Source organism: Salvia miltiorrhiza, chromosome 1 (genome assembly GCF_028751815.1).
Source record: "Salvia miltiorrhiza cultivar Shanhuang (shh) chromosome 1, IMPLAD_Smil_shh, whole genome shotgun sequence".
Classification (NCBI taxonomy): Eukaryota; Viridiplantae; Streptophyta; class Magnoliopsida; order Lamiales; family Lamiaceae; genus Salvia; species Salvia miltiorrhiza.
This window is the reverse complement of record NC_080387.1, coordinates 45,176,719-45,201,831: the sequence shown is the minus strand read 5'-3', so window position 1 is coordinate 45,201,831 and position 25,113 is coordinate 45,176,719. Positions and strand designations below refer to the sequence as shown.

Below are 25,113 nucleotides of genomic sequence, written 5' to 3'. Positions count from 1 at the left end.
ATGTGGCCGGTGGCAGCAGCCATTGAAGAAAATCAGCTGCAAAAACGAAGTTGCCATGCAGAAGTCGTACTGGCGTGCTTCTGCTTCCAGCTTCTTCTGATGTCAACTGTTGCTGTTGTGGGCTGGTGCTGGGCTTGGGAATTAAATTCTGTTGGGCCAATAAAATAATTCTGTTGGGCCAGAAATTAAAAGCCCAATGGAGTTGGTCCAAAAAATAGTTTGGGCCCCAAACACCACCCCAAAGCACCAATTGCCAAGATCCAAGTCCTTGGCCCGGCCCGGCCCGCCCGTCCGGCGGCGACGCGCGTGTGTGTGTGCGCGCGAGGCTAGTACTTAGATCAAGCCCACTAGCAAGCCCACAAGTCAATTTATTAACTCCATGTGCTTTGCTATTCTTATACATGAAAAACATCTCTATGTTTTCCAATGTGGGATAACATAACAAATGTTATTTTTCCTCTTCAACATCCAAACTTTGACATACAATATCTCACTCATCGGAAATCGGTTTTGAGACTTCAAGTATATCACGTTGATCTACTCGAGATGTAGATTAACATCCAATAATTATTTTAATTAAATAATAAATATTTAATTAAATAATAATTTCCAGATATGGCATTAAAACCATATTTCCAACAAACAATATGTACAATAAAAACAAGACATGAACATATAGCCAAAAGCAGCTATGTGAGAGCTATCCTTACTTCTTTACGTTTCAATATTGAACATATAATGTGTGCGTGTGTTGGCCAAGCAGTAAGGGGTTAATGCCTAAGGCCAAAGGTCTTGGGTTCGAGTCTCCTGTGATGTGGCCTTTTAATTTCTTTATTTAATATTGTAAATTTATCAAAAAAAAAATATTAAACATATAATGAATGAGTACTCTCATCTCTTCAAATGTTTGATTCTTGTTGAAATCGGCTCTGAATGAGCTACCTTATTATTTTTCCTCGTAGAATTGAAGATATCTTTCACTTGCTATCTTGCAGAACTAAAAACATCTCGCATTTGTTTCCTTGCAGAGTTGAAAAATATCATTTTTGCATATTATATTTTCCCCCTTATGTGGGGTCGAAATGTCTTACCATGTTCTCTTTTGCAAGATTAAAAAATACTTCATTTTTGGTATATGTATAATTAATAATTTTTATTTTTTACTTGCTTTTGAGGGAATGCAAAAGAGTTTAAGGACTAGTCTGAGGTCATTTTTTCAATCTATGTGGCTTTTAATAGCTTTTATCTTGTATGACGCGTTTTTTTTTTTCCGAACACTTTGATTTTACTTGCATCCAGGATGTTGGAGTAACTATTTTAGGAACTGTTCCCAACTTAGTAAAAGACATGGAATAATACACATTGTATGGAAGGCCTAGATTGGACAAAGATAAAGTAATTTTCGGTTTTATCCTTTCAACACGTACGTATATGATTAATAAAAGGTGAAGTGATTACTAGAGTAACAAACTTTGCACGTCATTTAGTTCCACCGGAGAAACTTCCAACGTTGATGATGACCCGTGGCTCTCCTCGAGGGCGTTTTACAAGCCCATTATTGAATGTTGTGGAGGCACGGAGCTTGCGTCGTGCTATATCTACGGGAACCTCGTGTAACCCCAAGCATTTGGAGCATTTAGCTCGGCTGCAATGGGAGTTGGCTTTGTCATATTGGATGAAAATGGAATCCCCTGCGTAAGTATTTGTTTTTGTTTAGACTGATCTTGTCGGTGTTCTAACAAGAGATTTTTTTATATCTTTTTTTTCTGCGACAGCCCGACAACAAACCTCGTGTAGGCAAAGTGGGCATATTTCCTCTTCACATGGGTGCTACTGAGAGACTACTGATCAAGAAGAGGTCTACTTCAAGGGTATGCATATGTACAAAGGAAGGGTATGTGTTCTCAGTCACACTTCCTCTTTGATGAGTCTATCAATGAATGAATCGAGCGTTGCATTTTTTCAGCACCTTAGGAGACATGGCGACGTCTTGAAGAGAAGCGTTGACGGATACTACATGGTGCAGGGAAGGGCCGACGACACCATGAACCTCGGAGGCATTAAGGTGCGTATTCCTAAATCAATCTCTCGCTCGTCTTTCCTTTCTTGAGCTTAGATCTTTTGTGTGCAGACGAGCTCAATTGAGATCGAGCGCATCTCCAATAACACTGATGAAGGCGTGGTGAAAACGGCTGTGGTGAGCGTTGCCCCACCAAATGGTGGGGGGGGGGGGGGGGAATTGTCCATTTTTGTGGTGCTCAAGAATGGTTTCAACATCAATGCAGATGAGCTGAGGTTGAAATTCTCGAAGGCTATTCAGACCAATCTCAACCCTTTATTTAAGGTTTGATGTGCAAGAAAATGATGGGTTTTTTTGTTTCTGTATATTTTGTGGGTAGCTTAAATGTTTTTGGGTATGAAACAGGTGAGCTTCGTGAAGATCATGCCGGAATTTCCTCGTACAGCGTCGAATAAACTGAGTTTAATCTCTCTCTCTAGTTTGTATTATTTCTTAAGATGTTGAATGGAATAAATAATTGGTAACTTCCCTAGAAAACATTTTCAAGGAAATTCTTATTGCGAGTAATATTGTTTAAAGGTGTTTTGTTATGTAATATTATTGAAGATAAATTACACCACAAAACCTAAACTTTATGTAGCATATCAAATTAAGCTTCAGCTTACCAATACATACCATTATTTTCAGAGAGAAAAATGTGATTTTGCTCATAAAATACGAACCCGATTCAATCAATGGAAAGAGAGTTCTCTATAACAATGCATTTTTTCTCAAATTAGAGGAGGACTAGAGGAAAAAAAATCAATGAAATTGGTACACTGAAGCTGCATCTACCTCAAAAGTATGAACTTTCATTTCCCAGTGAGGTAAAAAGAAGCATGCATAAAATCAAGCCCATATCATCTACCACACGGTATTGTCGTTTTATCTTGACATGCTTGGTAAGAAAGAATTTTTACAAAACTTACAAGGCAGCCCGGAGGTAAGTGACCATTCTTGCAAAGAAGATTCAAACAGGTACTCGCTTTCCACGGTAACGATCAAAAAACTGCATAGGTTGAAAGTTCGCTCATGAGACGTTATATGCTGTAAAATGAATGTGTGCCAAAAGATATTTGCATGCCAAAAGATATCTGATTCTCACGGGGGAGCTTAGTAGGTATTCATTCATGCATGGACAAGGAAATCAAAAGGCTAATATTGCATCTACGTGCACCTGCACAACTTCCATAATTTACGTTAAAACTAGTCCAAAGCTGTTCCTATATCGGTCAGTTCATTCATTCAATAGTGTGAATTTCCATTGAATTCACAAGCTCGGATGACCCTGAAAGCATTGTTCATGCAACACCCGTCTCCTTTTGACACATAAAGTACTGAAAGCAAAACAGTACCACTGGAACAATGGATACCAATGTGGTAACTTGATTTTGGACGTATGACAAAGCTCTTCAATGTAATGATATGTTACCGACAATCTTAAGACAACTTTAAGTACTAAAAATGTAACACGGTACATGAAACAAACTCCACTAAACTAATGAATCAACTCAAGTAGTAGAATCAGTGGAGTACTGGAATTAAAGCAAAACACATGCAAAGATGAAAGATCCCTCAAAAGCTTTGAATATCTTGCAACGAACATACTTAAATCCTTAAACCATCATTCTGCAGTATTCTACGGGTTAGCCAGGTCTAACTGTTGGCAACTGAAGGAAGACATAATCACAACCACTTAAATTGTTTTTTCTTGTTTCTGAATTTTAACATCTTTCATGAACCTGGAGTTTAATTATCAAATTATAACAGAAGCATATGAACTCCATAAAAGATGGCAAATAAAAGTAACTCCTAAGTAAGAAAAGATGCCAAAGAAACATTACCGATCTCACAAAAGGTTGTTGGAATAACCATCCAATAATAGGCATCTTCTGCAGAAATACAGCCAGTGTCGGCCAGAAACCACTGCAAATAATAAATAACTAAATAAGGCTATAGCACTAGGGTGGAAAATAAACCAAAGTTTAAACTACAACACTACACCTGAAGAGCACAACAAATCCATAAGCCTCAACTATCATGCCTAAGATAGGCCATCCAATGATAACCAGGAAGAAGCCAACACCAAAGGAAACCGTTCCCTGCAATTAACATGAAAAAGTTATAACTGAAGAAGCAACAAGGGGATTGTTAGAGCCTTCACCAAGGCCCCCACCCCCGACAGGGAAAAACAGACCGTAACAAGAAATATATGCCTTGAAATTAGAACGCTTCATAAAGAACTGAGCGGAAGACTTGAGGCCAATGGTTAATGTCACGCCTGAGAAGAAAAGGATCTGTTTGAGTAGAACAATTAGGAAGATTAGGGGTTAAAAGAACTACAACCTGAATGATAACCTGCCACATAATCATACTTACATTTCCCATCGCAAGCAGTCCCTTATCAAAGAAGAAAATGATCCCAAGAAACGAAAAGAATACTCCAAACCCCGTCAAACCGAGTCCAATTTCTGTTTGATTGAACCATAATAAGATCAGATCATGCTCAACCGCTAAGAAATTTCATTACACAATATCATCTTAAACGCAAAAAATCAATTCATGTAGCATAGTTGAACCAAAAAAAACTTGGCATTAAGAAATCAAAGGAACCAGATAGAATCATTCGAGCTGAGAATTTGTCCGCAAAAATTCAGAAGAGAAATTCGTAAAGGCAAAGGATCACAAGAAACCCATAATCATGCACAGCTAATTCCAACAACTCCCACAATCACAACCAAACAGAGTAAATTTAACCGGAAAGGACAAGAGCGGCCAAATAGGGATTAAAACTTACTTTTACGATCGTTCATCTCGAAGGACATCATCTTCGCCAATTCAGATTAAATAAAAAATAACCTAGATTTGTCAACAAAATCTTCAACCGAAACCCTACACCGCTGCGAATTGGAAGAAATAAAAAACAATTACAATTACAATCCAATAAAAATCACAAATACATAAATCCGATAACTTCAACTGAAATTGAGATTCCTTCTTCAAATAAACTTATAAAAAAAATTAAACAAAAACGGAAGTAGTCGCCATAGATCAACTTAACCACCTCGATTCCAATCCCCTAATAAAATATTAACACACTATAGAATCATATAATTATTAATACATGTGTATTTAGCAAAATGTTAAGAAAATTAACCTGTAAATATGTGTAACGAGCTAAGACTGTGACTTCAAAGAGAAGCAAACAAATGGTATTTGCACGATGACGTGATCACAATTGGAATGAAATGAAAGTGAAACTACTGTGTACGCGGACGAGTTGACTCAGACACGGCTCGTTTCGAGTTGAATGGGCCTTGGCCTGCTTTACAATAAATTCTTTTATGGACTTATTATGTTGGGCTTTTTTCCAACATTAAATACCAATCTTTGTGAATTCTTCAACTGTTAGCCCAAATAGTTAGATTATATTCTAATATTTCTATTCCAGTACTATTTTTTCCAACTACACCCTAAATGGCTAAATTATGACTTTAATCAATTAATAATCATTTTTTTTTTTTTTAAATGCAAAATATTCCAAACAAATTGATCGGTACCTGAAAACTTAGTAGGACACCACTTATATGGTTTGAAGCGTAGCCACCTCAAATTTGTGATAGATCCTAGTAAGCTTTCAGGTATCGAAAAATTTGTTCATGACAAATTTTCATATTTTATGTACTTTGATTATTAATTGGTCAAAATCGATAGTTTATAATAAAATTAAAAAAAACGATAATGAATATTTAGCTATATTTTTTATTTTGAAAAAATAAATTATATATTTTTGGACCCTTTGTTTTCCATCTGTATGGAAGTTAGATATTCATTTAAATAATGAGGGATAAGGTTCAAATATCCTCCCACAGCTTTGCCAACGTGGAATATCGCTCAATCAGTGAGCTATTATGCACTCGTTCAAGGTTTGTCTACAGGCAAATCACCTGGTTGTCTATGCACCCCCACCGCCTTTATAACCGAGCCATTAAAAGATAAACACCAAATCCATCCCAACGTTTTAGTGATTTTATCATAATCTTAAAAAATAATCAATATTGCGTCCACTTTTAAAATTTGTATTAATTTTATCAAATATATTTTAGAAATATATTTCAATAAAAATGAGTTCCTAATAAATGGGGTGAGGAAATGGAGTTTGAAGTGAAATCAAATCACATGTCAATTCTTTAGTAAGCCACATCATTATTCAATCTTCGGAGTAAAATTATGATAATAAAATTGATACATGCTGAAAAGAATGGGATATAATTGATGACTTGTAAATATTAGTATAATATAAATGAAATTTTTTAAAATTGGAATAAAATTAACAAAATCACCACCATTAGGATAGATTTGATAATTAACCAATCAAAAAAAATATCGACATATTTTGACTTTTATCCTAAATTGAGCTGTCGCTACTTTCGTCTTTCGATCTAGGGAAAGTCGCACACTTCTAATGAAACTAAACTATAATGATGTTCTTAATATGCAATCAAACAAACAATTTGTCAATATCTACAAAACATGTTTCATAAAAAGTCAAAAGCATGTGCGAAGAAGCAAAAGTCAACACATTTCTAACTGGAAAATATTTTATGGGAACTTGTGGTTTATCTTCTAATATTACTAATATAGTACAAATTTGGTGTATATTGGTGAATTATGTTACCATAATATCTAGAAGAGTTACGAGAAAAATTGAGAATGACTTGAGTCAAGATTATTGAAACCGTTTTTTTTAATTATCAGTGAAAACAGTAAGTATTGTTAGTTGTTGATAATAGATTCAAATGGAACTATTTTATAAAATAAACATAAGTTTCACTCGTTTAACATCCATTTTAAAAAATGAAGCAACTGTCTAATGTGCAAAATAAATACTATATAAGGAAACTTCATCTAGCAACAAGCAATACAAAAACAATAAAAAAACATGTGGGGTTAATAACAAAAGGAAACAGGAAAACACTTGCACTTACATCAGCCTGCTTGCAGAAATCCCACTATCAAGTATGGACTTCCATCATATTTACGTAGGCTTTTTTTTTTTTTTTTTTATCGGGCAAAGTCATGTTAGATGTTAGTAGTTAGTACCCCATCATATCAAGTATGGACTTCCATCATATTTACGTAGGCTTTTGACAACTCTACGTTTCAGTAGAAACTAAAGTATAATCATTATGCATCATGAAAATAAAATAATGATGTCTTATTAAAGCTATAGCTTTCACAAATACATTTCATTAATCTAAAAATCAGTTTTAAAGGAAAATTACCTTACAACTATCAAATCAATCTTAGAAGAATCAGCTGTTGTGCAATCAACTCAGGAATGAGAGAAGAAATGGTCCTAACTCAAGGCTATAATGAAGCAATCAACTCTTACCTACATGGTTGTAAATTAACACTATAAAAGCCCCTCTTAGTCATCTTAACAACAACTAAAAGGATACCGCCATAAAGCAAATAAAAAATAAAAAATACTAGGACTTATAGAGCAAATCAAGTAAAGATGACGTACATAATTACCCACGAACAATATGACTAATTCAAATATCTTTCTGTAAAAAAAATCTAATTAAGTCCTGTAGAACAAAGATATTAGCACAAAGTACCTTGCGAGATAATGCAACAATGACTTCAAATCTGAGACTAGCTTCTTCGTCTTCTTCCCTACTGTATATTTATAAATTCAACCCTACTGTATAAACTATGCCATAAAGATTGCCAAGTAAGAGAAGGGGATGTAATCGAATTGGGAGGAAATAAGTGAGAAATTATGAAATGGACTTACTGCGTGCAGGCAGCGGTGGCTCGAGTCTCGGCGGCGATGTTGCGACGAATGGCGCTGCTATAGGCGGCGGAACGAAGTGCAATCGAACGCGCTACGGCTGATGAACAGAGAAACCGAGAGAGGGAAGAGATAGGGCGGCAGAGAGGCAGCGGCGATGGCGATGGCGCGACGCTACGGCGATGAGACGAGGTGCAGTGGCACTGCTGTTGTCACGGCGGCAGTAACATATACAATGTCATTTATTTTAATTAATACGTAAATAAAAAGTAATTTCTATTATAAATTAATTCTTACGTTTTTTTTTTCTTACTAAATTTTTAAATTTTTTTTTAAATCTATCTTAATTATTATTTAAATAATACTTAAATAAAAATCATTATATAATATAAATCCTTCTTATTTTTTAGGATTAATTGTGTCTAAATTCTTAAACTATAGTCAATTTTCGTTTTTCCCCCAATCTTTGAACTTCTTATTAAAACCCATCAATTATCAATTTTTCTCAATTTTCTCATGACGGCAATTTTCAGTCAAATTCGATATCGGAATTATCATATGTGGCGATATAATATTCACTTAAAATGTGGCGATATTCCTTATCCTAGTTCTTTTGCTTTTCTTTTTCAGATTGGGTTACCCCTTTTTTGTCATTTAGTTGAATTGGTCTTTTAATTTTAACTAGCACACGCCAACTCGTGCGATGCACGATCAATATCGAAACTGAACGATATTTTAAATAAATAAATATGCATATTAAATATATACTATAATTTAAATATAAATAAAAAATTTAAATTATCCACGATATAATTTCAATAAAAACACGAATTTGAAAATATATAAATTTTCAATTTTGTATTTTCAATTACCAATTAATTGATTTTTATTGATAATTAAAAGAAATTATAAAAGAGAAAGGAGAGATAAAAGATGAGAGAGAGAAAAAATAATTTTGTAACTTTAATTGATAATAACTTATTCGTTTTAAATTTATTTTTTATAATTTTTATATCAAATTAAAGATCTTTTCGTTATCTTTAATTTAACATCCATGTTGAATATCTTTTTATTAATCAAAGTTGACGATTTTTATAAAAGAATCAAAATAAAAAAGAAAAATGAGGAGAGAGAAATTTTGGTGGGAAAAAGTAGCCGTTATGCTGCTCTTTAATAGAATATATATAGATTTACATAGGGGTTTTGTAACTTGGTCTATGAATAGTCCACATTTATATTGTTTTGAGACCTACTATTACTATTGAAAATATTATGTAGGAGTAATAAGTATTTTAAATGATACTCCCTCCGTCCACGAAATGAGTACCCATATTTTCTTTTTCGTCCGTCCACGAAATGAGTACTCATTTTCCTTTTTGGCAAGTGTACCCCACACATCTCTTTAATTAATACACTCAAAAAGTGGGACCCTTAAACTATTCGCACTACACTTCATACATTTCTTAAAACTCGTGCCGTCCACAAATGGGTACTCATTTCGTGGACGGAGGGAGTATAAAAATAAAAAATTTATTGGACCCAAATGTGCTAAATTGTAGGCCACTGCGCATTTGCACCAAAATAGTGCCATTTTCTTTATTGGACCCAAATGTGCTAAATTTAAAATTATATATATATATATATATATATATATATATAATTATATATATATTCCACATCAGTGTTATGTGTAAAATTAAATTCACGTCACTGTTATGTCATTTTTTTGTCATAGAAAAAGAAAATTATGGGGAAATTGAACAAATATCAAAATATTTTATAAAAAATGAAATTTTTAAAGATCGTGGAAAAAATAAATTTTGGATAAAATTCGTAATATTATAATTTATATGCAATTAACACAAAAAATTACAAATTTTTTAAAGGGTTAATTCTCTCTAAATCCTTAAACTATAGTCATTTTCCGTTTTTTCCCTCAATCTTTGAACTTCCCACAAAAAACCCTCAACTTTCAATTTTTCCTAATTTTCCCATGACGGATTTTCCGGCCAAATCCGAAGTCGGAATTTTCCTATGTGGCGTTATTCATGCCAAATCACCCTATACGTGGCAAATCACACCCTCACACGTCACTCTCCCCCTCCCACGTCACTCTCTTTCTCTCTTCCCCCATCCCCCTCTCCCCCCGTCTGGCTCCCCCCCTCTCTCTCACTGCCACAACCGCCCAGATTCTGGGGACGACGGTTTCCAGGAGACGGCACAAGCCGAAGAGCGGCGTCGACTCTGCCGGAATTTCAGAGGCGGCGAGCGAGCTCAGGCGGCGCCGGCTTGAGGGCCGACGTTTTCTGGGACCTCCGTCGTCTCTCTCCCTTCCCCCATCCCCCACCGCCGCCACTTCCTCCTCCCTCCCCCTCGCTCTCTCCTCCACTCGATTCCCGGCGCCGATTGAAAACCCACGTTTGAAAATCCACTTCATCCCCCTCCTCCACTCAGATACCAAATTTGAAGAGGCTCGGGGCGTTAGGCGGCGTGACTGGGAGACAGAGGCTCACCGGAGGAAGCAAGTCAGGGCGACGCTGCTATTTACGGCGCAAACCCTAGGCGGCGCGAAAAGGGGGCAAAACCCTAGCTGCAACTCTGAAAACGTGGGTCAGAGAGAAGGGTTCTGAGGTCGGATATGTAATAGACAGGGATGAAGGCGGTAGCCTGCCGGTTTTTTGGAGGAGATGAGCGGCGGCGATCGGACTTTAAGAAGAAGGTGGTGGACGTGGCAGAACGGCGACAAATTGAAGAATAACAAGCACGAAACGACGTCGTTTATGTATAATAGACACTACGTCGTTTTATTAACAATCCGGCGTGTCCACGTCACTTAATTCCGATTCCACGTGTGATCGAATTTGGCCGGAAAACCTGTCATGGGAAAATTAGGAAAAATTGAAAGTTGGGGGTTTTTTGTGGGAAGTTCAAAGATTGAGGGAAAAAACGGAAAATGACTATAGTTTAAGAATTTAGAGAGAATTAACCCTTTTTTAAAAAAGAAAAATAAAAAAATAATAGATAAACGAGGTATACCCTTTGCCCACCCTGCCCCACCCCGATTTCGACGGATATAGGGTCGAATTTGGGGGTGAATTTCTAGATCGGGTATGAGTTTGGGAATGCACCCGGATCCAACCGGGCACTTTGCCATCCCTAAACCCTAACTAAAAAGATGAAGTTTGATTGAATTTAATTATGGTGAATGCATCGAACATTAGGATGCACAAGTTTTTGCCCTAACTGTTGCATAATTAGTGTCTACTATATAGAACATCACTTTTGAATTCATTCAAGTATATAGTGACCCCTTGTGAAAAATAATAAACAAAATTCTCTGAGAAAATAAACTAAAAATATATAAGCTGCCATGTAAATGTAACACTTCCATTCCCTCAGAAAGAACAAAGAACAAAGAAAAAAGAAAAATGTAAAGCTTCCATGTAAATCACACTCTTTGTATAGCTATTTCTGTGTATAACAGTTGTATAACAGCATCACGTACTTTACAACCACCAATAAACTTAACACACAGAATGAAACAAAGACAAAACAAAACCAGAAAATTAAAAACACTTAGTTTCTTCTAAAGAACTAATGGAAGCAACCCATACAATCAAGAGGAAGTGGTGAAGAACTATATGCTAACAGTCTCACCATCAGATCAGCGTGAGTTCGAGCTTAGGCCTGTTGGGCTGTGGTTCTACAACCTCCATGTGAATCCTAACTGGCTGCAGAACACCGTAAGACACCTCCCCGTTAGTCTTTTTAATCTTCTGCTGCTGTTCATCAATGATCCATTCACCACCTCCTTTCTGCCCTCTCGAAATCAAGTATACAGGTCCTTCAATTCCATATCTGAACGATATGCATAATAAGTTTAGTGTCATCGTCATCAAGTAAAACAAATAAAACCGTGATACAGTACTTTCTCCAAGGCATTACTACTCAACCGGGACGAGTTACAAAGTCCAATCTCTTGATCTTAGGGACAATGTATACCAAATGAAACATTCAACATATCCATGAATAGAAAGCAAATCAAGCAGCGAGTAATTCATGATTTCATGTAGTCCATAGAAAGGGAAAATATGTGGCAACATTACTAGTGTACAAAATTATTTTTAATAGCCTCGAACACTAGGATGGAAAAATAAAGTAATCAGAATAAGTATTTGTTTGTAGCAGTGAATGAATAGTAAACTAGCAAAAAAGATTTATCAGGAAAAATAAGAAAGATATAGAAAGTGGCAAGGGTCGGACATGGGAAAAACGTAAATGTACTAGCAGTAATTCAAAAACTTACTTTGGCACAAACACAATGAAGCCATTTGATCTTATTTTCAATATTCTTGCCTCAGTATCAGTGGGCCTGCATAAGCCATATGAGTGAGAGAGAACGACAGTAAGAGAGAGTGATTAAATAGTTCGATCTCTACCTTTTCCTGAAATAAATAAGTGTATGGAGCTCAACTGAAGCCCGGCTAGCCATCTGCGCATTCCTGTGGCGATAATTCAAATCTGTAGCACAAAAACACCCTGATTTACTACCAGTAACAAGAATTTCATCACAGCAGAACAAAACGGACTACAATTTGAATGCGAGACATGTAAAAAACAGCACAAGGAATCAAACCATAATTTTTGCCACAAAAAAATATACGAAAAATCCCTTTTTCTTTTGGGTTAATTGCATAATAAATCACCACCTAAGGCCCAGGTTTGGTTTACAACATTACTTTGAAAGTCTAGAAAATTCATACCCAACCTTTGGATTTGTTGCAATCGGGATGACCCCCAATTTATCTGGACACTGAAAATCCGACACATCATTCAATTAATCCGTGTATAAGGTATAATATAAAGGATTGAGCATCAAAATTGGCTCCAAATGTCGGATTTCTTTTGATTAATAGTGAAACTGGAAGCAAGACTCTGGCAAAATGGCTTTTGCTGACTACTTACTGAGCCACTTCCTTTGTGAAAATGGTTGAGAGAGATTAGTGAATTAAGTCACTCAACATTGCAATAAACTACCGTCTATTGTCTCCAATATTATGCATGAAAGAAGGTGACACTCTCATAACAAAGATCGGGTAGCCTAATTTGAGTGTATCCATTATTTGATAATGAAAATAAGTACATATGGAGATTCCTCAATTAACAAGAAAAAATGAATATGTAGCACAATGATGTACTACTTGAAGTTGATAGTATTCCAAGATTATCAAACAAAACAAGAACAATAAATTATTGCACATATCCTCCAGATCATTCGTGTAAATAAAATCTCCCGATGTTGGTATTACTTACTATCAGCAATGCCAGTAAGCCGTGGTCTGTCTTGGAATATATCTGGGAGCCTGCATATCCCCAAGGATGCAGCAAGCAATCGGTGTACAATCACATCTGTAAGAATATTGAGTTTCAAAATCACAGAGCTAATTTCAAATCACAAACTGATGAAAAATAACAATTTTCTACTCATACCTGCATATCTTCTTATGGGAGAAGTGAAATGTGTGTATACAGGAGCAGCAAGACCATAATGATAAAACTCTGGAGGGCTTAAATCTCCACTACAGAAGTACACTGCCTGAAAATTTAAAACAGATAAACTCACAACTCCTGATGTACCTTACCATGAAAGAACTTATGTTTACTTATATTGAATTAGGTACCTGTGACATGCATCTCGTTGCCAGAATGCGGATCAACTTATTGAAAAATGGATCATCACCCTGATATATATGGGGGGAGGGGGAGTTCAGATCTAGATGAGAAAAACAGATATCCGATGCAAGAAATATGTATATCAAACATAAAACACAGCCTAGGTTATATATATTGTACATAATACATGCTTAAGCTTATCTCTTAGCGACTCTAATTTCTTTGTAGAAGAGTAGACCAATGACGACAATATCTATCTGTCTGTAGCAGACAAGCCCTATAACGCTGTTCTGGCATAACTTTAAGAGTTTAGAACTACCATATAATGCACTCGTATATATAAGAAATGAGTGTCCAGATATTTCTAGGATGAAAAGAGGAAAATTGAGCATAACTTGTTAACACATGACTACTAGAATACTGAAATCTTCCTCTTTGTAGTACTGATAAGTAGTAAACACTACAAATAAGTGTTGTTGAACTTCTAATGCAATGAAGTTCAAGAGTGGCTAGCTCACCACAGCACGATCAAGTGAATCTGCAAGTGCTTTAGAAGACGTCACATCCAAAGAGAGACCAACAGCAGTAGCAGTTTGAAGTAAAGGTTCAAGCATCTCATTAGTTGGGGTTGGATGCCGTCTGCATAAGAAATTTAGCACCATTAGTAGAACACCAACAATGAATATAATCGTAGAATCATAAAAGTTATACTACAGCCATCATCTCCTCTATGCCATAGCTTATAACTCAGCACTCTCTAATCATATTAGAGGAAGGAAAAGAGCATGCATGCATAGGAACAGTCAATAAACTAACTAAAGCAAGGAGGAGTTGGTTGTGAATTACAACAGATTCTAAACAGCTAGAGAAGAGCTGACCATCCAAGCAAAAGAGAAAATGATATTGCTGGTGAAAGAGATTTAAACAGTACCTTAACAAAGAAGTGGGAGGAAAATGTTCAAGAATTTTTTTAGCTACAGATATATTAGCTGCAAGCATAAACTCCTCAATCATCTGGTTTGCTTCTCTTATTTGATACATGCCTGCACATAAACATATCTAATAACTACATACGAGAGAAATGCATCAAACAGAACACCCAGTGATGTCCAATAAATGCAAAACAACATAAGCAGAAAGGCTAGACCTATTAAGTGACTACATGACACCCACCAATTTACTTTTACAGACATGCTCAATCTTGAAAACATATTGGTGTCTGAACCTTCATGGTATTTAAAAAGCAGCAGATAATGAACTTCATACTTCAGAAACATCAAATCCAGTTAAGTGCTGATCATAAAGCATCATCAATCAAGTACAATCATAATTCATATGTTAATGTTTTCAGACTGTATAAACAAGAGGACAGATTATGATATTTTTTCCCCCCAATAAGTCCCCCCCCCCCCCCCCCCCCCCCCAAACAAAAAGAAAAACCAAAATTAATCAGTTAATCAGGAATCAATCCACTAAATGAGAGGAGAAAGAGTTTCGTGAGTATGATTGCCCCATTGATTATATGACATAATTTGTAGCCTGGAAAAGTAAAGACCCTTTTGCTACTTCTGCAAAATTACTGGTGAAGAGGAATCTGGTTTTAAAGATTTCTCTAAAATTGTGTGAAAAGGAAAAACATACCTATGTCAAGAGGATCATGCGTTTCAGTATCAATTTGAAACTTCACTTCAGCAGAAGCAAGAGTTAAGGCTCCTCTTTCAATGCGTTTTTGCCTCATTATCTACCACATTACGGTATTTTATATAATGGCCATAAGAAGGAAAAAGAAAGAATGTTTACTTCAAAAAAATATTCAAAGTTACCTTAGCTAATTTGTTCAGATTCCGCAAATCTGTAGTTAACAGATCAGCCATGCGACTGTAAACTTAATGGATTAGGGGAGAAAATAACATATAAAGAAGATAAGATTATGTGGAGAGGAAAAGATCAATCAGATAACTATTTCATGTATCACTTGCATACAAACATCAGCAAAAAATAGGCAAATGCTGTTAGAAAGAGGTAGTTTCAAATAAGATACACAAAGCAAAGTATATTTCAAGGTAATCTCCTAACAGAAATAAGGAAAATGCTACAGTTGTTTGGTTCAGCAATCACGTAGCCCTGTTTATTAAATTTTAAAATGAAACTACCAGACATATAACATTTAATGAATGGACACAAGGGACCAATCACTATATAAAACAGTTGCAAGTAACTTTAATGATTGGAAAGCAGATATTTGTCTAGGCTATTAAACAAGCCAGTAACAAACAGATTGAAGAAAGAAAGAAAGAAAGATGTTTTTAAACATAAAAGAAGGTAGTATTAAATAAAACGAAAAAGCAGTGCTAACAGTTGGAACAGACACATGGGAATAAAGAAGAAACAGAGAGGGTGAAGTTGATAGAAAATCCTCTGTATAACTACCTATCATCCATCCTCGCCTGAGCTTCAACATAAGATAATGCAGCACAAGATTTGACAATGGCCTTTGTGTAACGTGTAGAAATAATTTCTGCTTCAGGAGTCATTTCCTAAATCATAAAGTGTAGAAGGAGAAATCTTCAGTGACCTGTAGGTTTACCACATGCACAAAAGAAAATATACAGGCCTGTAATTGGGGATAGGGGGATCGAGAAAGGGGAAAAGTGATAGATTGCCTATAGAGGAATAGCTAATTTTTGTTAGACTAAGCCACATAAAGCAGTGTGCCTCATCAGACTACTAAGATTACTCAAGTTTCAGAATGAAATAAAGCAAACCACAATTCAAAAGATTCAATACTTTGCAAGGAAATTTAATGAATCAAATTGCTGATCCAGGCCATACAGAAGCAATATGAGAGGAACACTTTAGCCTCCATATCTTTAAAAATGCCAATTCATTTTGGTCAATAGCTGAAAGACCTCCCAACCTCCAACCCACCAAGAAAATGACAAAGGAAAAGGTCTACAGAAGTTAGCTATATCACCTCAAAATAGCATTAAGAATTGGCAACAAGTTTCTCTTCAAAGCATCCACATACAATAAGCTCACAAAGCATCCACATAACTGAGACTAATGATTGCAAGTTCATCATTTTTCGTACAAGTGCAAACTATCCACCAGCTAGAAGCTGACACCCTTCTTCAATTAGTCAAAATATTGTTCTAGAAGAGCCATTCAGATAGCACATCTAGATCTCAAATTCATAAAATACATTCAACCTCTCAAATCAACAGGGGAAACAATGGAAAATAAGCTTTTCAAATCCAATTATAATGAGATAAGCATGTACCCATATAACAGAAAAGGTTAGTCTCTCTACATCTGCACGCAAAGAACATATATCTGCAAAAACAGAAAATATCATGTAAATAGACTAATCATTTAGGCAAACTATAGCAACAGTGCAAGTTCTGGAAACAAAATATGAATAACTAAATACGTAAGCAAGACCACCTTCTGTTAGAGGTTTTGGAAGCATGTCAATACGCCTCTCGACGAGGTAGACGGAAGTGCCCCTTTGTGAAGCCTCATCATCCAAGGGGGTTCCAGAATGAACAAAATTTGTAACATCAGCAATATCTAGTACACAGAATTAAAGATCAACAATGAAGCAAAATACCATCTATCTATGAAGGGGACAAAGCATTCCTAATAGCATTTCAATAATTAGATACAGCATCTAAAGCATATAGAGAGAACAAAACATCACATATTGATTTCAACTACAAATAATCTTATAATGAAGGCGAACACTGTGTTCAAACTAATGAGATGATACTACCAACTAATAGCAAATATTATGCTCTAAATTTCAACTACAAATAATATTATAATGAAGGCACACTGTCTTCAAACTAAATGAGATGACAAAACCAACTAATAAGCCAATATTATGATCTAATGCACAATATGGGCCGTCCATTTACAAATAGATTAAGGAGGCATACTAACATACAGGCAGAAAACTGGCAGTTGAGGTTGTAGTGTTGTACAAGTTAGAAAGTGCAGGAACTAAAATACTCACTAGAAATAGAACCAAGGAAGCTAAATACTAAATAGTCATCGAATTTGTGAGAAACTACAACTTAGGTGAATAAAGGATACGGACTCCAACTTCAAAATGTCCACTCGGAAGAAGTGTACAATGTAAAGCATCATCAATATCCCTGCATCCTGCACCAACAAAACCGATTATTTTTATACAAGATACGATCCCTAAAAGCGCCATCATCATGTGCGTATTGTAGGAAATTTAAGGGAAATCAAAAGTGAAAAGAGCAATTGATGCATTAAAAAACTGGCAAATAAGAGAGAATGTGGTTCAGTTCTACAGAATCACAGATAGATTACAATATTATATACCTGGAGGATCCACACTGAAGACACGAATATGACGCAAATCCTGCCTGATGGGATTCGCTATCTCTTCAGCGGACACAGACCAAGGTAAGGGTGGCAAACATGCCAAAACTTGAGAGGAAAATGGCCTTGCATCAATATCATTTTCTATTAGGACAACCTGCAAAAGACATGCTGTTTCAGACACCGATATTCATCAATAGCACTCCTCATGTACGGGAATGAGCATCCCAATTATATTTTGGCATGAAGTTCAGGTTAGAAGGAAAAGGTGTTCATCTTCTCGCTTTTTTTTTTGTGATCTCAGGTGTTTTATTAATTATGGACCCACCAGACACCGTGTTAGCTAAGCCTGCCTTCTATTGGTTACCTAATTTTTTTTACGGTAAGATTTTTATTAAATCTCTCTTCCATAAGTTTAGCTGGTCTTTCCCTTTATTTTGACATCTACCTTACATATAGTATTTCTTCCAAAGAAAAGCTAAAAGATTCTTATTATTGTAAATCATTAATATATGATTATATGAAAAGTTGTTTGATGGTGAGAAACTCTTTTAGACCTTTTCACCCCTCCCTTTTATACTTAATTGATTACAAGCATGCCCTTAAATGATCAACTAATAGTTAATATGCAGGTATGACAAAATACAAGAGTAGAATATGCATTACCATTAGCAAATATGAGACAAACCACATACCATATATCTTTAATATAAATTTTTTTAGTTCATGCATGTATATTAAAATGATAAAATTATGAGTTCTTGCAAGTTGTAACCGAGCTTTAAGCATGATATCCATTAACACAACTACGAAAAGCATGTTGATTTAGGATGTCAAAACATAGTTGGGTAAAAGACATAACTGTTGCTCACTTTGTTCATGATACTGAAAAGACGACAGATGTTGTAAAAAGCAAAATTCTACAGCATACCTCACTTTCGGTGTCTCTATCACCTATTTCGCCTATGGTTCTGACATAATGTCCAGAAGGATATCGAGATAAGCGGTCCCACGAATCCACAGAAACAATGATTCGTTTGTCCAATAAATTTCCAAGCTGTCGGGTTTGTATACGAATCTTAGGAATTCTCCGATCTTTTGAGACAAATAGAGCATGTGCAATACCACCATCACCAGCAGGCATAGGCATTGGCTCCAAAGATCCACAATAACTGCACATAAGATAAAGCTTGCAAATAAACTATAAAGAGAACAATAAAGTTAACTTTGAAATACAAACAATCATGTATTGCCTACACTCATTCCAGCCTTCTGCTTGTTTGGTTCAGATTTGCAATGAGTCGCTTAAATGATTTTTTCACGGGTTCAAGAGTAGAAGACAGGCAGTTTTCCTTAATGCCTACAGGTACCTATTTACCTCTATAAGGTTTCTTACAGAAAATTGTGTCCTTCTAATGTGCATTTGGGGGCAACGTAGAACACCTTTTTAGCTTTCTAGATAAGGGAAGCAGTTCTGAACAGACATAGCTCACAGGAAAATGCACACATCACCATGCACAGATTATGTCTGGAGATTTGACCAGCACAAGCGCATTTTCAATTTTCTACACTTTCTCACCCCCCACCTCAATCTAATGTTCTTCACTCTATTTACTTATTTTAATAGAATTTAATTCTTTAACATATTCTCATCCATGTCTCATCAGTAGCCTTGCTTTACTTTTTGTAAAGCTTATCATGTTTCTAGCTTCATGGACTTCCCTTCTAGAGGCTCTTTTCATGAGTCAAGCCTTTATGAATATTTCTCTCTCTCTCTCTCTCTCTCTCTCTCTCTCTCTCTCTCTCTCATATAATCCACAGTTTGAAAGTAAGCATGGGCACGTCATGTGTGCAGCAATCAAATATAGTTGGCATTATCAACACAGATGAAAAGTCTATAGGATTCAACAGAAGTGCATACATTCATTAAGGTAAAGGTTCACGTAATTCTTGTCCTTTCGTCCTACTTTTGGTCATTCTCCTTTACCAATGGGACTGTTTGCTTGAGTGCATCCTATTCCCCGAGTAAAATTAATGGTTTACTGCATCAATACCCAGCATGTCTTAAACAACAACAGACAAGCTCAACATTTTCAGAGCATGTCTCGTATGCTTTTCATGAAATTCTGTCTATAAGGTCCCAAGACAAAGCTGTGCTCCTCTCAAGCAGTGCAAATCATGCTTTAACTCAACAACCAGCAAGAAATTTCCATATCAGGATGAATAGATAAACTTTATCAAATGGTTTATAGATGAGAAGCACTAATCAGTGCCTGAGAATGCAGGAGGACAAGTTGCGTCATGAAGAAAAAGATATGAGTTAGTTCAGTTAATAGAGCTTACGAGTGCCAGTTCCGCTTTATAATTCCAATAACACGACCTGATGGGCGAGTTGGCACGGCACTCTTGTTCCCAGTTGAAATCTGCGATGGATTTGAGACTCTAGGAGCATCATCAGCACTGCTTGGAGCTAAGTGAAAATCATCATCCTCCTCATCCTCTGATACACAGTATGAGAAAGGGTTAGATGGGACATCACAGCAAGAACTGTAGAAAACAAGCATACCGTGAATGTCTACTGTATGTAGTTATAAATATATATATACATATATATATATATAGAGAGAGAGAGAGAGAGAATGGATACATCTCTAACTTGTATACTATGAGCATGTTATTACTATGCTTGTAAAAATGAAACATGCTCACACAAAGAGGTGGTCAACATAAAATGGATTAATTAAAACCACAAACCATCATTTGCTATTGCGAGAGATTTCTCTTCTTGCCAGCAATCTTGAGGCAAAAGTTCCACAGCCACAATATCACCATCAAAAGCTCTGTTCATGTTTGTACGTCCATAAATAATAATTTCATCTCCAATACTTTCACTCCCAACATATGCTTCAAACGGATTGTAACGATTAACCCGAAGTTTCCCTTGGTGGTAAATTCCACGATGCATACCAGAAGTAATTTCAGACATGGGCTTATGCTGCATGAGGACAGATTACGATAAAATTTATTAAAATCCCAGCTGCGAGAGAACAGAAATCAATCATGTTAAGTACATCAAAGCAGCAGAATATTTGGCCTGAGTACCTCAGCATAGATTGTTTTTCTCTTCGAGGGCCTTAAATCTTCAGCATCCTCCATTGTAACATCTCCACCTGGAGCCTGAACAATCAGATCAAGCAGTGCTGGTTGACCAAGCGATTTGACATATGATTCAACTGCAACGATAAAAGAACTTTATTACCAGATATATCTAAATAAATATGCACAAAAATAACATCATTTCTTATAATTTAGCGAAAAACTATTATACAAGCACATAGAAACCCCGCACCAATGGAATTTATAAACCAACTTAGTCCCTCAAGTTGAATTTTATGGTGCGAGAAAGCCAATATAAATGGCGTAGAAATAATAAACAATACCTGTCTCTGCAGGAATGCCACCCTCAATAGCCTTCCTTTTGTTTTCTCTATCATTTGTAATAAGCAATACCCGTACTGCAGCGCCGAGGTGATTCTGATACCATTGTGCCGCCACCCGGATTGCTGAAATCAGCATTAGTGTCAAAAAATTATAACAATTCAAGCAGAAAAATATACTTCCAGAATCCAGTGTGTCTGGCTATTACATTTAACTGGGAATTATACTGAACTTTCTTACTTACTGTACAACCAGTTTGCTTAAAATGATCAGGATCAGTATACAGCAGAAAAAACTAGTTGGCTGTTTCAGCAAAAAATTAGATTCTCTTCCTCTAATACCAACATGATTGCCCATTTTTTGTTGCATTACCTATCTCGACATAATTATGTTAGATACACCAAAATCAATGGATCCATGAACTATAAGCAAGAACATACCTCTGTCGTTCCTGTCATTTGGACTTTCACCAGTCTCAATCTTCACATATGTATCCCTAAAGCAAGAGAGCTAATAAATAAGTAACACATTTTAATCTTTTCTTGCTGCAGAAAGACAGTTCAGAAGCATAACATGACAAGAAAGAGTAACAATTCACCAGGGAGTAACTAAGCAAGCGAAGTTGTTGGATAAAAAGGAAATCAATAAATACCATGATTAGAAAAATTATGCTCAACTCTCATATTAACTGAGTCAATCTATATAGGATGCTGCTTATATATGTTCTGGACCTTCTGGACATGTCATTTACCTTGAACTCAACAACCTATGGTACACTTCCATCACCTCATCTTGCATTTTCAAAGTCTTCAAATTTTCTGACACCAATGATATGAAGTTTGCCAAGCAACCACAGCTACGTTTTACAACTACATAGCTTCTATTATCAGACCTATCAACTACAACTACTGATTACAAAAGCTCCTTCAAGCCCCAAATGAGCTTTCAACAAACTAACATGTTACGATGGAAATATGTTAAACATGACACAGAGCAGTCAACTAGTAATGCATAAGCATAACTATAAATAAGTATAAGAACATACTTGTGGTACTCATTTGAAAAGACGAAGAACTTCCTTAGGGTATTGCTGCAAAGCGCCCTAAGCCTATTATATACAGCAAGATTTTTGTTCTTCACTTCCTCCAGGACTACTGATAGCACCACAACATTATCCATTGCCGGATTTTCCAACAAATCAATCTAACATGATAAGAATGACCAGAAAGCGTTATAAGCACAATTTAATTTTACAAATAGCAGTCCTGAAACTCCTCACAATTGTCCAAAAAGAAAATCTAATTTCCACCTGATGGAGAACAACATTGGTGTCGACTATGATAATTGTTGAGGCATTCGAGTCAAGGCGCGCGCCAGCAACATCGCAAACTTTGCAAAAAGGCGCGCCGCAGTAAATATCATCTCTTAAATAGTGTTCTCTCACTACCTGAAAAACGAATGCCAGATTAAGCCCTAGTTCCAATATAACACATGAACATTTCTACAAACTAAAATCACTAAAACAATAGAAATAGAGTGACGCGGGTTCAACAATAACAATTTAGAACAGATAAATTATCTCGCTAGGGAAAATCAATGACCTTTAAAACTTTGCCTTGCTTCGTTTTCTTCACGAACGACTTGCTCTGCAACATCTTTAAGCTTCTTTCTCCGTGTCTCTATATTAGAAAGCAATGCATGCGGTGTAGTGAAGCACTGAGGATTATGAGGAAAACGGAGGCGGCGATAAGCGGTGACTGTGGAGTAAGTGGGGCTGAGGCGGAGTCGGCCGCGGCGGCGGCGATTGTGGAGGGAGGGGCGGAGCGTGTTTTCTGTTTTTTTAACTTGAAGAAGTATTATACTTCCTCCCTGTAATAAGTATCCTAATTTGTGTTGGCACTAAAATTGAATTGGGTATGATGAACGTATGTTGGCGAAGTAGATAAATAGTGTGTGTTGGCGAAGGCTGAAGGGGTAAGGCTTTAATGCACATGTCAAAGGTCTTGGGTTCGAATTCTTTGTGGCGGAGTCTTTTAATTTCTTTATTTAATATTATAAATTTATCAAAAAAAAAGAGTAGACAAATAAAAAATTTGGTGAAATTCACTTTTATTTTGTAAAATAAATATTTCTTTATTTAATATTATAAATTTATCAAAAAAAAAAAAAGAGTAGACAAATTAAAAATTTGGTGAAATTCACTTTTATTTTGTGAAATAAATATAAAGTTGTGGAATCCACTTTTTATTTTAGAAACAAGACACTTATTGCAGGACAACTAAAAAAGACAAGGGAACCCTCTATCCGGTGAGTTTGCATTGCAACCAGGAATCAGACAAAGGGACCCCCTGTCTCCCTTGTTTTTTCTTATTGCAGCTGAAGGCTTTAATTGCCTTATGCAAAGGGATAGTTCCCTGAATCTATTCGAGGGAGTTTTCATCGGGAAAGACAAGGTTTTGGTAAGCCACTTGCAATACGCCGATGATACCATTATCATTGGAAAAGCAACACAAAGTAATGTTATGCTTATTAGAGGGATACTGCGACTCTTTGAAATATCTTCAGGTCTTCGCGTCAACTTCTCGAAGAGCTCCATTCATGGCATTAATATCGAACCCAACTGTATGTCGGCCTTGGCAGAGATTTTTGGTTGCAAAATCGGTGGGCTGCCATTTCAGTACTTGAGACTCCCGATTGGCTCAAATCATAGAAAGAAAGTGGTGTGGGAGAAAGTTGAAGAGAGATTGTGGAAGAGGTTAAAAGGTTGGGAGAACAGATGTCTTTCATTTGGTGGTCGGATCATTCTCTTCTCCCAACCTTTTAACCTCTTCCGCAATCTCTCTTCAACTTTCTCCCACACCATCTTTATTACCTGTCTTTTGTCAAAGCCCCTGTGAGCGTTATCAAGTCTTTAACCAAACTGCAGCGGGAGTTTCTCTGGGGTGGGAAAGGGGATAGTAGAAAAATATGTTGGGTGAGTTGGGATAGAGTTTGTAGAAGTAAGGTGGATGGAGGGCGATCTCGGGGTCAGAAATTTAAAAAACTTCAATCTTGCCCTCCTTTGTAAGTGGAAGTGGAAATGGATTAAGAATCCGAATGCATTGTAGGCGAGGATCCTTAAGTCCAGATATGGGAACAGTCTAGGGGGATTCGGGCAACACTGAGTCTATTTGGTGGAGAGATTTGAGAGGTATTCTGAGTGGTCTAGAGGGTAATGTGTTTTTTGAGAACCTACATTTCTCTCTTGGTAACGGGATGTCCACAAGCTTTTGGGAAGATCCTAGGGTCGGGAGCAGGATTCCGTTGAGGCTTAGGTTTAGGAAATTGTTCGCGGTATCTGATCAAAAAAATTGTATGGTTGGAGAGATGGGTTTTGCTAGAGAGGGGGTCTGGTGTTGGGAGTTTTCTTGGGCTAGGATGTTTAATTTTGGTGAATTTGTTGAATTGGATTAAATCTATGAAATATTGACTTTTAATAGTTTTTCTAGTTTTAATTGTAGCTAACGTCCCATTCACGACCCCGTTTGACTGCCGCTCGGGGATGTAGTTGTAGATAGGTTAGTCTTAGTAGGTCGTTGGCTCCACCTGTTATCTCCTTCTACGACATGCTATTGTTAATTCCTTGAATTTTTGTACTTGTTGTGCAGGGTATCTGTCGATCAATCAAAGGTCGACTCTCTGGAGTGGAGCGGGTCGAAAGCGGGCAAGTTCTCAACTAAAGAGATGTATGATCGTTTACACAAAGAATCATCACCCCAGGAGAGTGATACATCAGCTTTTCAACGGATTT

At 36.4% G+C, this 25,113-nt stretch overlaps 2 protein-coding genes and 1 pseudogene across 9 annotated transcripts; 1 reads left to right on the top strand and 2 right to left on the bottom strand.

Moving 5' to 3' along the window:
• LOC131008715 (probable CoA ligase CCL12) lies at positions 1–2,628 on the top strand (annotated as a pseudogene).
• A 118-nt stretch (positions 2,629–2,746) lies between these two features.
• Positions 2,747–5,375, bottom strand: LOC130985930 (vesicle transport protein GOT1-like). Of its 8 annotated transcripts, none has more exons than XM_057909139.1 (7): positions 5,217–5,373; positions 4,857–4,959; positions 4,439–4,530; positions 4,276–4,356; positions 4,064–4,161; positions 3,904–3,985; positions 2,747–3,068 (listed from the first exon to the last, which is right to left on the bottom strand). In XM_057909139.1, exons 2-7 carry the CDS (start codon positions 4,885–4,887, stop codon positions 3,030–3,032), a joined length of 423 nt encoding a protein of 140 aa, XP_057765122.1. In that variant the 5' UTR covers positions 4,888–4,959; positions 5,217–5,373; the 3' UTR covers positions 2,747–3,029. The 8 variants fall into 8 exon arrangements, with proteins under 8 accessions (XP_057765122.1, XP_057765129.1, XP_057765139.1 ...); XM_057909146.1 differs by having other exon boundaries at positions 5,124–5,221; XM_057909167.1 differs by having other exon boundaries at positions 2,852–3,236; positions 5,217–5,374.
• Positions 5,376–11,296: 5,921 nt separating this feature from the next.
• LOC130985919 (exosome complex exonuclease RRP44 homolog A) lies at positions 11,297–23,262 on the bottom strand. The gene is made up of 24 exons (XM_057909101.1): positions 22,925–23,262; positions 22,633–22,770; positions 22,369–22,526; positions 21,764–21,819; positions 21,326–21,448; positions 20,988–21,118; positions 20,640–20,880; positions 20,229–20,385; positions 18,817–19,057; positions 17,886–18,042; positions 17,628–17,696; positions 16,977–17,102; positions 16,813–16,865; positions 15,963–16,069; positions 15,356–15,410; positions 15,174–15,273; positions 14,464–14,575; positions 14,051–14,171; positions 13,541–13,600; positions 13,350–13,455; positions 13,173–13,268; positions 12,299–12,380; positions 12,166–12,231; positions 11,297–11,717 (listed from the first exon to the last, which is right to left on the bottom strand). Exons 1-24 carry the CDS (start codon positions 22,976–22,978, stop codon positions 11,519–11,521), a joined length of 2,808 nt encoding a protein of 935 aa, XP_057765084.1. The 5' UTR covers positions 22,979–23,262; the 3' UTR covers positions 11,297–11,518.
• Between the last annotated feature and the right edge of the window lie 1,851 nt (positions 23,263–25,113).

Bases quoted from the DNA above. Each gene is read 5' to 3' on its own strand.
- LOC130985919 (XM_057909101.1), bottom strand. From the start codon at position 22,978: ATGTTGCAGAGCAAGTCGTTCGTGAAGAAAACGAAGCAAGGCAAAGTT. The intron at 20,881-20,987 runs GTACTCAGGCCA...GTCCTCATGCAG, and splicing joins GAAAAACAATCTATGCTGAG to CATAAGCCCATGTCTGAAAT. The intron at 19,058-20,228 runs GTAAGCTCTATT...TCTTATGTGCAG, and splicing joins ATAAAGCGGAACTGGCACTC to TTATTGTGGATCTTTGGAGC.
- LOC130985930 (XM_057909113.1), bottom strand. From the start codon at position 4,887: ATGATGTCCTTCGAGATGAACGATCGTAAAA. The intron at 4,357-4,438 runs GTAAGTATGATT...CTACTCAAACAG, and splicing joins GACTGCTTGCGATGGGAAAT to ATCCTTTTCTTCTCAGGCGT. The intron at 3,986-4,063 runs GTGTAGTGTTGT...TATTATTTGCAG, and splicing joins GGATTTGTTGTGCTCTTCAG to TGGTTTCTGGCCGACACTGG.